Raw genomic sequence first — 15,010 nt, 5'->3', positions numbered from 1 at the left:
TTGCAGCCTGACGAGGAGGAGACACCACCTTCATGGAAGATTTCCTGTTTCACATCCACCCGTCAGTCATTGTCCTAAAGCATTGATGGACTTCCCACAAAGAAGAGGTGGTCCAGGAAAGACCACCCAGCATCAGTCTGTTGGACCACCACGGTTCTGTTGGACCACCACGGTTCTGTTGGACCACTTCATCATGGAGAGACTACATGGAGCGCTTCCGAATAGTCCCTCCTTCCTCCTTTCCTCCACCTTTCCTTAACCGCATGGATGACTTCATGGTTAAGGAAAGGTGTTAGGAGACTTCCTAAAGGAGTTAGTAAAGGTGTTAGGAGGCTTCCTAAAGGAGTTAATGAAAGGAGTTAGGAGGCTTCCTAAAGGAGTTAGTGAAAGGTGTTAGAAGGCTTCCTAAAGGAGTTAGTGAAAGGAGTTAGGAGGCTTCCTAAAGGAGTTAGTGAAAGGTGTTAGGAGGCTTCCTAAAGGAGATAGGAAAGGTGTTAGGAGACTTCCTAAAGGAGTTAGTGAAAGGTGTTAGGAGGCTTCCTAAAGGAGTTAGTAAAGGTGTTAGGAGGCTTCCTAAAGGAGATAGGAAAGGTGTTAGGAGACTTCCTAAAGGAGATAGGAAAGGTGTTAGGAGACTTCCTAAAGGAGTTAGTGAAAGGTGTTAGGAGGCTTCCTAAAGGAGTTAGTAAAGGTGTTAGGAGGCTTCCTAAAGGAGATAGGAAAGGTGTTAGGAGACTTCCTAAAGGAGTTAGTGAAAGGTGTTAGGAGGCTTCCTAAAGGAGTTAGTGAAAGGTGTTAGGAGGCTTCCTAAAGGAGATAGGAAAGGTGTTAGGAGACTTCCTAAAGGAGTTAGTGAAAGGTGTTAGGAGGCTTCCTAAAGGAGTTAGTAAAGGTGTTAGGAGGCTTCCTAAAGGAGATAGGAAAGGTGTTAGGAGACTTCCTAAAGGAGTTAGTGAAAGGTGTTAGGAGGCTTCCTAAAGGAGTTAGTGAAAGGTGTTAGGAGGCTTCCTAAAGGAGATAGGAAAGGCGTTAGGAGACTTCCTAAAGGAGTTAGGAAAGGTGTTAGGAGACTTCCTAAAGGAGTTAGTGAAAGGTGTTAGGAGGCTTCCTAAAGGAGATAGGAAAGGCGATCACGTTGTTGTGACAATCAGACCACACTTCCACTAGGTGGCGTAATAATAATGCGACGGCGGTGAAGGTCAGTGACGTCTGTCGTGGTGAAACAAGTATAAATGTGATAAAAAGTAGTATAAAGGTGGTTCCTCTCACGTTCCTCTGAGGTTCTAACCTCTGATATAAATCAAATATCTCAAAGTTTGAATGTAAATCAAAAGAAAAGAGGAACTAAAGATAAACGGCTGCAGGTGAATAAAGAACCAATCAGAGTGAGAAGAGGCTGCACAGAAACTGGACTTCACTGTGTTGGTTCTACAACATCCAGAACATTCCTAGATCTGGGTTCTAGATGGTTTCAGGTGGTTCTAGGCAGATTATTGCTTTGGTAACTTACATGATCTGCTCCTTTTTCAGTCATCCTGAGTTTCCCTGAACGCTCCGATGAGCGGGTTCCTTTAAATGTTGTCGCTGCAAGGAATTGTGGGGGAACATGAGCTGGTCTCCTTTGGTAAAGGAACCATCAGTGGTTCCGAGGCTAAAGGAGGTTCTAAAGGAAGCATCAGTGGTTCCTAGGCTAAAGGAGGTTCTAAAGGAAGCATCAGCGGTTCCTATGCTAAAGGAGGTTCTAAAGGAAGCATCAGTGGTTCCTCGGCTAAAGGAGGTTCTAAAGGATGCATCAGTAGTTCCTATGATAAAGGAGGTTATAGGAGGGACTATTAGTAGATAGGAGGGACTATTAGTAGATAGGAGGGACTGTTAGTAGATAGGAGGGACTATTAGTAGATAGGAGGGACTGTTAGTAGATAGGAGGGACTGTTAGTAGATAGGAGGGACTGTTAGTAGATAGGAGGGACTGTTAGTAGATAGGAGGGACTGTTAGTAGATAGGAGGGACTATTAGTAGATAGGAGGGACTGTTAGTAGATAGGAGGGACTGTTAGTAGATAGGAGGGACTATTAGTAGATAGGAGGGACTGTTAGTAGATAGGAGGGACTGTTAGGACATAGGAGGGACTGTTAGGACATAGGAGGGACTGTTAGGAGATAGGAGGGACTGTTAGGAGGGACTGTTAGTAGATAGGAGGGACTGTTAGTAGATAGGAGGGACTGTTAGGACATAGGAGGGACTGTTAGGAGATAGGAGGGACTGTTAGGAGATAGGAGGGACTATTAGTAGATAGGAGGGATTGTTAGTAGATAGGAGGGACTGTTAGGAGATAGGAGGGACTGTTAGGAGATAGGAGGGACTGTTAGGAGATAGGAGGGACTGTTAGGAGATAGTAGGGACTGTTAGGAGATAGGAGGGACTGTTAGGAGATAGGAGGGACTGTTAGGAGATAGGAGGGACTGTTAGGAGATAGTAGGGACTGTTAGGAGATAGGAGGGACTGTTAGGAGATAGGAGGGACTGTTAGGAGATAGTAGGGACTGTTAGGAGATAGGAGGGACTGTTAGGAGATAGGAGGGACTGTTAGGAGATAGGAGGGACTCACAAACACACAAATATGTAGTTGGATGTGTTGATGGATGAAGTTAAATCAAATTTAATAAAGTTATAAAAAGCAATAAAGAAATGCTGGCCATATGAAAACATTTAGATGATTCAGGACTTGGTCCCATTAAAATGTATGGTGGCTAAGCTAACAGTGGCTGAGCTAACAGCTGATTGAAGCTGGTGGCTAAGCTAACAGTGGCTGAGCTAACTGTCGAGACATGTAAGGATGGATCCCAAACGCAGAATTGAAGTTCTACAAAAACAGGTTTTATTTACATAGTACTAGTCCAGGTGGTAAAAATCCAAATGAGAGCAAAGAAACAAAAACCAGAATCCAGAGAACACAAACATAATGCTGGTGATCGGGAACAACAAGAGGAACCGACCCAGACAACAGGGGGAAGAGTTTAAATACAGAGGGAAGGAGGGAGACCACAGGTGCTGCACATTAGTGCTGAGCAGAGGAAGAAGACACACTAACAGCTGATTGATGCTGGTGGCTAAGCTAACAGTGGCTATGCTAACAGCTGATTGATGCTGGTGGCTAAGCTAACAGTGGCTACGCTAACAGCTGATTGATGCTGGTGGCTAAGCTAACAGTGGCTACACTAACAGCTGATTGATGCTGGTGGCTAAGCTAACAGTGGCTATGCTAACAGCTGATTGATGCTGGTGGCTAAGCTAACAGTGGCTATGCTAACGGCTGATTGATGCTGGTGGCTAAGCTAACAGTGGCTATGCTAACGGCTGATTGATGCTGGTGGCTAAGCTAACAGTGGCTACGCTAACAGCTGATTGATGCTGGTGGCTTCAGCACAAATGTAGCTAGGTGGGACGCAATCTCGTCTGGGACAGTGGAACGGGACAGGTGCTCGCCTTGATACCAGATCACATGATATACCTGCTGAAAGTAATCCACTACAGTCCTCTCCTCTCTGGTTGCAGCAACCTGGTCCAGGACCTGGGGAGAGTGCTGGACTACAGAATCTGCTCTATTTGTGGCTTAGTTAACATGCAGATCCACAGAGTTCTTGACTGGTCCTGAGTGGTCCTGGCTGGTCTTGAGTGGTCCTGAATGGTCCTGGCTGGTCCTGAGTGGTCCTGAGTGGTCCTGGCTGGCCCTGAGTGGTCCTGAGTGGTCCTGGCTGATTCTGAGTGGTCCTGGCTGGTCCTGAGTAGTCCTGAATGGTCCTGGCTGGTCCTGAGTGGTCCTGAGTGGTCCTGGCTTGCCCTGAGTGGCCCTGGCTGGTCCTGAGTAGTCCTGAATGGTCCTGAGTGGTCCTGGCTTGCCCTGAGTGGCCCTGGCTGGTCCTGAGTGGTCCTGGCTGGTCTTGAGTAGTCCTGAGTGGTCCTGAGTGGCCCTGGCTGGTCCTGAGTGGTCCTGGCTGGTTCTGAGTGTTCCTGGCTGGTCCTGAGTAGTCCTGAGTGGTCCTGAGTGGCCCTGGCTGGTCCTGAGTGGTCCTGAATGGTCCTGAGTAGTCCTGAATGGTCCTGGCTGGTCCTGAGTGGTCCTGACTAGTCCTGACCTGGTCTTTCAGCTTGGAGTACAGTCTTCTTTCAGATTTAACCCCACAGAGCAAACATAACTGCTTCCCCTCCTCCACACTGTGAGCTCCTCAGGCTGAAGTCAACTCCTCATAAACTCTTAGTAAATTCCTAAACTTCTCCTAAACTCCTCCTAAACTTTTAGTAAACTCCTAAACTCTTAATAAACTCCTAAACTCCTCCAGTGTTGTTTAAGTCTCCAGGCATGATGGATAACTGAGGCTCTGGAATCATCATCGGCTGTGATGCAGATCTGTGGAGAAGACAACATGAGTGTGTGTGTGTGTGTGTGTGTGTGTGTGTGTGTGTGTGTGTGTGTGTGTGTGTGTGTGTGTGTGTGTGTGTGTGTGTGTGTGTGTGTGTGTGTGTGTGTGTGTGTGTGTTACCTGATAGAGTAACCCTCAAAGCCGAGGGCTGTGATGAAGATGTTGATGAGGACGGTGAAGAAGACGAAGACCGTCGCCACATTGTTCATCCTGTTGAGTTTGGCGTGTTTCCTGACATCATTCAGGTCGTACTTCACTGCTCCACACACACACACACACACACACACACACACACACACACACACACACACACACACACACACACACACACACACACACACACACACACACACACACACACTATAAGAACCTGGCTATGAAGTTAATAATCTGCTAGATGAGAACACGCGCCTGATGACTGGTTCTTTCTGAATCGTCCCTGATGAATGAATGAATGTTGCTGAACACGAGCAGCTCTGCTCACCGATGAAGACGAGCAGCAGGCCCACCGACACCTGCAGGGCGATGGACAGCGACAGCAGCACGATGAGCGGGATGTAGAATCGGTAGTGTGGCCCCACGTACAGGACGGTCTTCAGCTGGGAGGAGTTGGCCATCAGCAGGGCCACATCCAGCATGCTCTGAGCGGCGCTCTTCTTCGTGGCGTAGTGGTTGATGTTGATGGGGCGGATCACTTTCCCACCAGAGGCCTGAGGACCCAGAGGAGCAGCTGGCCTGAGAAGGAGCACTCCATGGTTCTGTCGCTGACTCTAACAGTCTCACACCAAAACCAACTGAGTGTTTGGAGATAAGTGGGCAGCACTCCTGTCTCACAGCAAGGAAACCCCCGGTTCAATGCTCAGGGCTTTCTGAGTGGAGCTGTGTGCATCGTTCTTCTCCTTAAACCAGACATCTGTAGCCTGCAGCTGTGCAGCCCCTCTAGTGACTCTACGGCTCCTCTAGTGACTCTACGGCTCTTCTCGTGACTGTACAGCTCCTCTAGTGACTCTACAGTTCCTCTAGTGACTCTACAGCTCCTGTAGTGACTCTACAGCTCCTCTCTAGTGACCCTACAGCTCCTCTAGTGACTCTACAGCTCCTCTAGTGACTCTACAGCGCCTCTCGTGTGACTCTACAGCTCCTCCAGTGACTCTAGGGCTCCTCTAGTGACTCTACAGCGCCTCTCGTGTGACTCTACAGCTCCTCCAGTGACTCTAGGGCTCCTCTGGTGACTCTACAGCTCCTCTAGTGACTCTACGGCTCCTCTCTAGTGACTCTACGGCTCCTCTCTAGTGACTCTATGGCTCTTCTCGTGACTCTACAGCACCTCTCGTGTGACTCTAGGGCTCCTCTGTCGTGACTCCACAGCGCCTCTCGTGTGACTCTAGGGCTCCTCTGTCGTGACTCTACAGCTCCTCCAGTGACTCTAGGGCTCCTCTGTCGTGACTCTACAGCTCCTCTAGTGACTCTACAGCTCCTCCAGTGACTCTAGGGCTCCTCTGTCGTGACTCTACAGCTCCTCTAGTGACTCTACAGCTCCTCCAGTGACTCTAGAGCTCCTCTAGTGACTCTATGAAGAGTTCCAAGTCCAAATGTTCCATTGAAAGTGAAGAAGTTTGAATAGTTGATCCAGTAAAACCTGAGTCTCCTCATGCAGTTTCCAAAGCCTCATCTTGGTCAGACAACAGGATTAAATCCAAAGAAGAAAAGTCTCTGACGTCTCAAACTACAGAAAGAGAAAGGGAACAAACACCAAACTCCTTCAACAGATCAACCAGAAAGACATGATTAAAAGCAACTGAAGGAGCTAAATGATGCTAAAATGCTAAAATGGTCCAACTTCATGGATCAATCCCAAAACTGGTGTGTGTGTGTGTGTGTGTGTGTGTGTGTGTGTGTGTGTGTGTGTGTGTGTGTGTGTGTGTGTGTGTGTGTGTGTGTGTGTGTGTGTGTGTGTGTGTGTGTAACACCGTGTTCTCATGTCAGAGAGCAGAAAGAAAACATTGTGCGTCAGACTGTCACACCTACATGTTTCTCTCTCTTCACTCTGCAGCCTGTTGACACTCGTCCTGATTCCTCACCTGCCGCTCCCTCCATCTCCTCCACCCTTCACCCTCCCCCACCCTTCGCCTCCTCCACCCTTCACCCTCCCCCACCCTTCACCTCCTCCACCCTGCACCCTCCCTCACACATGAGTCCAGTGCTTCTGTGCAGCAGACCTTTTCAGCCCCTTGTGGCAGAAGACGGCGTGACGCTGAGCTCTCAGCCTCCGACATGTGTACCACACAGTATTTGATCTCTGACTGAGGGAAGACAGGAGGAAGGATTTTCTGTTGATGATAGGATATTTGGTGAGTAACATGAGGCTATCTCCTTCAACAATATGACCGTTTTATGAGGTTTTATTGCTTTTCGATGCAGCTGAGCTGCAGAGGAAGAAGAGTTGTGCACTCTGGGTTTGTTTCTTCAGTTAGATTCTGGCTACACGAGTACCTGTTTGCTCTTTATCCTGCATTTCTGCATAATCAGATGTTTTTTATGGATGGAAGGTTATTGAGGGGTGGATTGATTCGGAGCGGCGCCGCTGAAGGCCTCAGGTTCCACACAGCGGCTGGTTCTTATCTGGGCTCTTCCTCCGTCTGTTTCTTGTGGTTTTATTTGTTTCAGATCTTCATCACTCCTCAGTTTCAGATCTCATCTCAGGTCTGCAGCTCGTCAGTCAAAGTAAATGATGGAAACTCTGCTTTCCTCTGAAACGTTTCTTTGTTGGATTTAGTCCTGTTATCTTACCTTTTGCTCACAGTTCTCTTTGAATAGTTTGTAAAGTTAACAGTTTGCAGCATGAGATAATAGTTTGAATAAGAAGTGGAAGTCAGAGCAACCAGCTAAAACACCTCAAGTGTCCTCAGGAGAGTCCTTTAGTTTAAAGCCATATCTTCCACCACAGAGATTACAAGAGGCTTTATTCCTCATTAATCTGCCAAATCTCTGGGACCATTGAATGACATAAAACAAACAGTGTGAGAGTTTAGAAATGATGCTTTAGGCTCCGTCTCTCCTGGAGACCACCTGTCTTCACCTTGAGACAGCATGTAGAGTTTCAACAGTTAAATATCACACATGTGATGTTTGTGTGAAAACTGCTGAATGTGCAGAAAATGACCTGGAATCAAACAATATTACAGTCATCCGGACGGCCCTGTCTCTGGGGGACGGGACAGTCACTGAAGCTTCCACACCAAGGAGGAACATGCAAACTCCACTGGGAGGGGCTTTGGGTTAGGGTTAGGGAGGACTAACCACTGCTCCACCATGTCGGGCTACAGAGGCTCTGACGACCAGAACATTAAAACCTGTCTTCACAAGAAAACACCTTCTCTAATCCGAGATGAGCTGGATGAGACACGTGGACATGAGACAGACAGACGGAGAGAGGCAGAGAGAGAGAGAGAGAGAGAGAGAGAGCGAGAGAGAGAGAGAGAGACAGACAGACAGACAGAGAGAGAGAGAGAGAGAGACAGACAGACTGAGAGAGAGAGAGAGAGAGAGAGAGAGAGAGAGAGAGAGAGAGAGAGAGAGAGAGAGACAGACAGACAGACAGACAGACAGACAGACAGACAGACAGAGAGAGAGAGAGAGAGACAGACAGACAGACAGACAGACAGACAGACAGACAGACTGAGAGACAGACAGACTGAGAGAGAGAGAGAGAGAGAGAGAGAGAGAGAGAGAGAGAGAGAGAGAGAGAGAGAGAGAGACAGACAGACAGACAGACAGACAGACAGACAGAGAGAGAGAGAGAGAGACAGACAGACAGACAGACAGACAGACAGACAGACAGACAGACAGACAGACAGACAGACAGACAGACAGACTGAGAGAGAGAGAGAGAGAGAGAGAGAGAGAGAGACAGATAGACAGACAGACAGACAGACAGACAGACAGACAGACAGACAGACAGACAGACAGACAGACAGAGAGAGAGAGAGAGAGAGAGAGAGAGAGAGAGAGAGAGAGAGAGAGAGAGAGAGAGAGAGACAGACAGACAGACAGACAGACAGACAGACAGACAGACAGACAGAGAGAGAGAGAGAGAGACAGACAGACAGACAGACAGACAGACAGACAGACAGACAGACAGACAGACAGACAGACAGACAGACTGAGAGACAGACAGACTGAGAGAGAGAGAGAGAGAGAGAGAGAGAGAGAGAGAGACAGACAGACAGACAGACAGACAGACAGACAGACAGACAGACAGAGAGAGAGAGAGAGAGACAGACAGACAGACAGACAGACAGACAGACAGACAGACAGACAGACAGACAGACAGACAGACTGAGAGAGAGAGAGAGAGAGAGAGAGAGAGAGAGAGAGAGAGAGACAGATAGACAGACAGACAGACAGACAGACAGACAGACAGACAGACAGACAGACAGACAGAGAGAGAGAGAGAGAGAGAGAGAGAGAGAGAGAGAGAGAGAGAGACAGACAGACAGACAGACAGACAGACAGTCCCTCTGATAGAAAACAGACACTGGCTGTCAGACAGAATCTTTCACTGACCTCCAGGTCTCCAGTTTTATTCAGAGCGATGCTCTCAGTGTGCAGCCGGTCCCGCTCCATGGTTCTGTGTTCGAGTCCTGAGAGCTGAGAGAAGAGGGCTGGGGGACCGGATCAACAAGTCCTGCAGCTCCTCCTGCTCCACTCAGCCCTCCCTCCTCCTCCTGCTGCTCCCCTTCCTCTTCCTCCTGCTCCACTCAGCCCTTCCTCCTCCTCCTGCTGCTCCTTCTCCTCCTCCTGCTGCTCCCCCTCCTCTTCCTCCTGCTGCTCCCCCTCCTCCTCCTCCTGCTGCTCCTTCTCCTCCTCCTGCTGCTCCCCCTCCTCTTCCTCCTGCTGCTCCCCCTCCTACTCCTCCTGCTGCTCCCCCTCCTCCTCCTCCTGCTGCTCCTTCACCTCCTCCTGCTGCTCCCCTTCCTCCTCCTGCTGCTGCTCCTTCTCCTCCTCCTGCTGCTCCTTCACCTCCTCCTGCTGCTCCCCTTCCTCCTCCTCCCGCTGCTCCTGCTCCTTCTCCTCTTCCTCTTGCCCCTCTTTCTCCTCCTCCTCCGCTTCCTCTTGCCCCTCCTCTTGCTCCTCCTCCTCCTCTTCCTCTTGCCCCTCCTCTTGCTCCTCCTCCTCCTCTTCCTCTTGCCCCTCCTCCTGCCCCTCCTCCTGCCCCTCCTCATCTTCCTCCTCCACCTCCCTCAGGACTTGATCAGAGCTTCTGTCACTTTTTAACCAGATCAAAATAAAGTGTTTATTTATTTAACTGTATTTTACGAGAGACCAGAGAGGATTCTGAAATATATTTTCCTCTCAGTAATAAAAAACATCCTTCTGTTGTTTTTGTCATTCAGATTCTGTTTGTTAACAATTTCTTAAACATTTTCACATCATCACAGATGTAGTTGGAGCAGATTATTTGCCTGTTTAAGAAAGTAAACTATTATAACATAAATAAATAAAAGACATTCATCTTACAACCTAGGGGCAGCCCCTCCCCCGGCAGCCCCTCCCCCGGCAGCCCCTGCCCCCCGGCAGCCCCCTCATGATTCCTACATATTGAAAGCGTACAGTCACATGTATAACAACACCTATCCTTCCCACAATGCCTTGCGCCCCTTTAGGGAGTTACACCCTTGATGTCGTCCACAGAAACGTCCTGTCGCTGACTGGTTTAACCTGGAGCTCTATCATATTGGTAGAGGTCTTTTCAGAGGCAGAAGTCTCCGTCATGAGTTTCAACCACCTGCTCTGGTTGGGGTCGCTCTTCCAGTTTGATGGTTTGAGCCGAGCTGTGATAGCAAAACAGCCGGAGCTCTGCTCTGCTCTGCTCTGCTAAGGCCTGCTCTGGTCTGCTCTGCTCAGGCCTGCTCTGCTCTGCTCTGCTAAGGCCTGCTCTGGTCTGTTCTGCTCAGGCCTGCTCTGCTCTGCTCTGCTCTGCTAAGGCCTGCTCTGGTCTGCTCTGCTCTGCTCTGCTAAGGCCTGCTCTGGTCTGTTCTGCTCAGGCCTGCTCTGCTCTGCTCTGCTCTGCTCTGCTCTGCTAAGGCCTGCTCTGGTCTGCTAAGGCCTGCTCTGGTCTGCTCTGTTCTGCTCTGCTCTGCTCTGCTCTGCTAAGGCCTGCTCTGGTCTGCTAAGGCCTGCTCTGGTCTGCTCTGTTCTGCTCTGCTAAGGCCTGCTCTGGTCTGTTCTGCTCAGGCCTGCTCTGCTCTGCTAAGGCCTGCTCTGGTCTGCTCTGCTCTGCTCTGCTAAGGCCTGCTCTGGTCTGTTCTGCTCAGGCCTGCTCTGCTCTGCTAAGGCCTGCTCTGGTCTGCTCTGTTCTGCTCTGCTCTGCTCTGCTCTGGTGGCTGCAGCCTCACCCACTGACACACCACCCGTGGGATTCTGGTAAAAGTTGCACCTTCCAGAAGAGCAGAACCACAGGACAGTCTAAGATGATATGGAGGAATGTGTCCGACTCTTTATGGCATTTCCAGCATTTCCTGTCCTGAACTAATCCCCTTCTAGAATAAAATCTGTGTACGATCTTATAGTGGAGGAACTTACTCCTTGCGTCCCTCCTTACCCCGACATTAGAGCTCACATCCTGCCAGACAGAGGCTTTTACAGGAGGTGGGATCCGAGGAGGCTCGGGGCAACTGGGCACAACTGGGAGTTGGGGAGGCCCAAGAGGAAGGCCTTCGGGGGAGAAGGACCAGGGAATGTTTGACCACATTTTAGGTAACAAAGCAGCAGAGTGCAGCTCTAAATGTGTGAGCGTGTTAAGAATGTGTTTGACTAGAAGAGGTCACAGTGTGATAAAGGAAATGAAACTGACGTTGGTAATGAGGTCACGATTCAAATGATTGGGAAAGGTGTTTTTAATCATACAAACTGGAGAAGTTTTACTGGAAAAACTTGTACTAAGGTAGAATAATCCTTGTAACGACTTTCACAAAACACGGAAGTTTCCCTGCAGTGACGCCGGTTCGATGTCCCGTACGCCTGTGCACAATGTTAGGTGGTGTTCAGAGACCGGAACCCAATCATGAAGGAAGTGAGAAGCTGACTGTGTGTTGCCATGTTTGTGAGTCTGTATGTAAATCAGGGCAATAAAAGATGTTTCCAAACTACTATTGCTCAGTATTTCGGGGGATTTTGTAGGGAGAGGACTCCCCGTTGCCGGTAGGACCAGCGGACTGCTTTGGACAACAGATATTTACAGTCAGGAAGTGTTTAACTTGAAGCAGGAGAATCTCTGGATTATAATCTGTGGAGTGAAGATTACAACAGCAAGCCACCAGCAGAGTCGTTCATTGCAGGTACGCTAAATCTCCTTCCTAAACACCCAATTCAAAAAGGTCTAGTTGATTTTCCCTTCCCGCTCTAGTTTGTGGATTAAACCATTTACCCCTGGATTTCAGAACATTTTTTATTTCTTTTTCTTTTCTTTGTTTTGTCTTTCACATTTTATTTTTTGATTTTTTTTCCTTTTCTCTTTGTTTTTATTTTCCAGGTTCCTATTTTTCCCATCTTTTAGTGTTATGGATTTCCCTTTTGGTTTTGCGTTCAGAATTTCCCCAGGTTTTGGTTTTTCCCTTTTTGAACATGATTTTTCCATTTATGAAAAAGATTCTGGATTTTTGATCGTTGCTATTATAGGAAATGAAGCAGCTTGGGACACTTCAGTTCTCTTCTCTCATCCACAGCAGTAGTTGCTGACAGGTTGAAATATTTTCTTTAATTAAAAATGAGTTATGTTTACTTATATACCAGTCGATGTACTCAAGCAATGCATCGTTATAATCCGTATTAATCTACCTGCATTATTGCTGCATGCTTTTGTCCCTGCCGAAGCTTTCATAAAGCAGATCATAATGTAATTAAAGTACTAAACTGTGGACAGTCCTGATTTCTAAGGTTCTAAAGGTACTGATGTGTGCTACAAACCAGAAATTCTTCAGGTTACTCCAGCCAAATCAGAGTAAATAAAACCATGTCATTGAGACCTACGTCAGGTCACAAAACAATGTCTCTGAGGTGCTGGTGGAACAGAGGAGAGCAGTGGTGAAGCAGGGTGTCAGCCTGACAGCTGGGCTGCCGGGCTGCTGCCGGGCTGCCGGGCTGCCGGGCTGCTGCCGGGCTGCCGGGCTGCCGGGCTGCCGGGCGTCAGATCAGGGCAGTGGTTCAGTCCAGCTTCTTCCAGCTCAGAAGGTAAAGGTGAAGACTGGCTTCTCTCCACAACGAGTCTGCAGCCCACCTTCTACCTGGAGCAGGTAAGACGGAGCTCAGAACTCCGTTCTGGCGTCTCTCCACTGGCTGCCTGGTCATTTTAGAAATCATTTTAAGATTCTTTCATTTGTTTTTAAATCTCTGAATGGTCTTGCCCCGCCCTCCCTCTCTGAGCTGCTCCACCTCTACACCCCTGCTCGGTGCCTCCGGTCAGCTGATCAGCTCCTTCTGGAGGTACCGAGGTCCAAACCAAAGCTCAGAGGGGGCGGAGCCTCTTCTGTTGTGGAATGAGCTCCACTCAGACAGTCCCCCCACTGTCCACTTTTATAACTCATCTTAAGACCCATTTTAATTCCTTGGCTTTTAACCATGTTTGAGACTCTGTGCCTGGTTTTATTGTTGTTAATCTTATTGTTTGTTTTACTGTATTTCACTGTTTTTACTCTTCTATTGTCATTTTTATTTTATTTTGTGAAGCACGTTGGCCTCAGCCACAGCTGTTTAAAAGTGTCTATATAAATAAAGTTGACTTGACTTGACTTGCTTTCACATATTTTGGACTTTGCCACATTTAAAACTCTGTGGAAGGAGATGGAGGAACTAATATCAAACCTTGGGTAAAGTGCTGCATCTTTCTTCCCTGTCAGTGGACTGGGGAGAGGTTTGTGTAAAGGAGACTGGTACCTTTTGAGAATCATTTTGGCTGCGAGTAAAAAAGTAAAAACCACATGCTGCAGCAGCAGGATGCACCCACCACGAAGGAAGACGGAAGTTTTAACTTTTGCACCTCGACAGCAGGAAGAAAAAGGAGAGGAACACTGGGAACAATGGGAATTCCACACAAACTCCTCAGGACTGTTTCTATTGAACGGAGTCATCCACTGTAAGCTGTCTGCTGCTTTGACTGATGATTACAGTTTATTATTTTAGAATTGTTAATAACGTCGCCCTCAACTGTTTCGTGTTCATGCATGATGTTAACAAAAGCAACAAAACAAAAAGTTTAAAAAGAGAAAACAGAGAGACCAGAGAGACCAGAGAGACCAGAGAGACCAGAGAGACCAGAGAGACCAGATCCTCCTAAGAATCTGGTCTCAGCTCATCAAGATGTTTTTTAACTCAGAAAGTTCCTGAAAGTCTTAAAGCTCCTGTCGAGTCAAAGACCAAAACAAAACACGTCAGAATTTACTTTAATAGAAAAACTGAAGACAGTTGCCGTTTTGAATCCCTCTTCAATCCCTTCTTCAATCTTTAATCCCACAAAGTCAAACTTTGGGATAAATTTCACTTCAAAACCAACAAATAATTCTCTCTATAAAAAGTTTTCCTAACGACTGTGACGCCCTGAAATCTGATTTTAGACACAGTATTGAAGTACTGAGATTAGAAAGTACTAAGTAACTAATTACTGAGGAACTTATTACATTATGATGCACATTCAGATACAATGAAACAATAGAACTTTTAATGAGACTGGAAATAAAGTTCTTTACAAATAATACATTATTAAGTAAACAATAAAGTAATATGTAATAAACATGGTTTGTGTGATTTATTTCTTTTTGTTACTAATTAAGACTGTATGGAACTTCTGATGGACCAAAGGAAAAGTACTGGAGGTCGAGTACTGTGAAACATTCAGAATCTGAATGAGCAGGTTGTGTGTCCAGGACAGTGTGTGTGTCCAGGACAGTGTGTGTGTCCAGGACCGTGTCTGTGTGTCCAGGACAGTGTGTGTGTCCAGGACAGTGTGTGCGTCCAGGACAGTGTCTGTGTGTCCAGGACAGTGTGTGTGTGTCCAGGACAGTGTGTGTGTCCATGACAGTGTGTGTCCAGGACAGTGTGTGTGTGTCCAGGACAGTTTCTGTCCAGGACAGTGTGTGTCCATGAGTGTAGTGTGTGTGTGCCTGATGTGAGTACAAACGGTTCAGTTCCAGCAGTAACTTGCAGATAAACCTGTAAAAAGTAGAGCTGTCAAAAATAACCATTAATTTAATTGATTTGAAACATTAAACTTGTTTAAAAAAAAAACATAATTAAGTCAGTTTTGTTTACTTGTTTTTTATTTCTTCCTCCCATACCAGAGCAGCAGCACTGTGACTCCAGAGCAGCACTGTGACTCCAGAGCAGCACAGTACCCAGTGGAATAATATTAAAGCAGAAAGTTTCACTGTAAAAAGTTTCCTGGTGGCTGATTGAGAAAGTAAAAGTCATTGGTTTTACTTTGAAAAGCCGAATTTAACAACCACAGAAGTAATTCTGCAGCTAAACAGCAGGTTGCCATGTTGGCTGACCGGGAGCCTCCAAACTGCTAAAGCTGGAGGAAATACTGGTAAAATA

General features: G+C 47.4%; 1 protein-coding gene across 4 annotated transcripts; it reads right to left on the bottom strand.

Moving 5' to 3' along the window:
- Positions 1 to 2,621: 2,621 nt before the first annotated feature.
- LOC308113090 (ninjurin-1-like) lies at positions 2,622 to 9,523 on the bottom strand. 4 transcript variants are annotated; one of them, XM_080469058.1, is made up of 5 exons: positions 9,366 to 9,497; positions 8,987 to 9,247; positions 4,905 to 5,130; positions 4,541 to 4,676; positions 2,622 to 4,407 (listed from the first exon to the last, which is right to left on the bottom strand). In XM_080469058.1, the coding sequence occupies exons 2-5, from the start codon at positions 9,044 to 9,046 to the stop codon at positions 4,326 to 4,328; spliced, it is 504 nt and encodes a 167-aa protein (XP_080325184.1). In that variant the 5' UTR covers positions 9,047 to 9,247; positions 9,366 to 9,497; the 3' UTR covers positions 2,622 to 4,325. The 4 variants fall into 4 exon arrangements, 3 of the variants coding, with proteins under 3 accessions (XP_080325184.1, XP_080325183.1, XP_080325182.1); XR_013935529.1 differs by lacking the exon at positions 9,366 to 9,497 and having other exon boundaries at positions 2,857 to 3,173; positions 3,217 to 4,407; positions 8,987 to 9,332; XM_080469057.1 differs by having other exon boundaries at positions 8,987 to 9,523.
- Positions 9,524 to 15,010: the final 5,487 nt, after the last annotated feature.

The sequence above is a fragment of the Lipophrys pholis genome (genome assembly GCF_963383615.2).
Source record: "Lipophrys pholis genome assembly, chromosome: 8".
Lineage (NCBI taxonomy): Eukaryota > Metazoa > Chordata > Actinopteri > Blenniiformes > Blenniidae > Lipophrys > Lipophrys pholis.
This window is presented reverse-complemented; position numbering and strand designations above follow the sequence as displayed.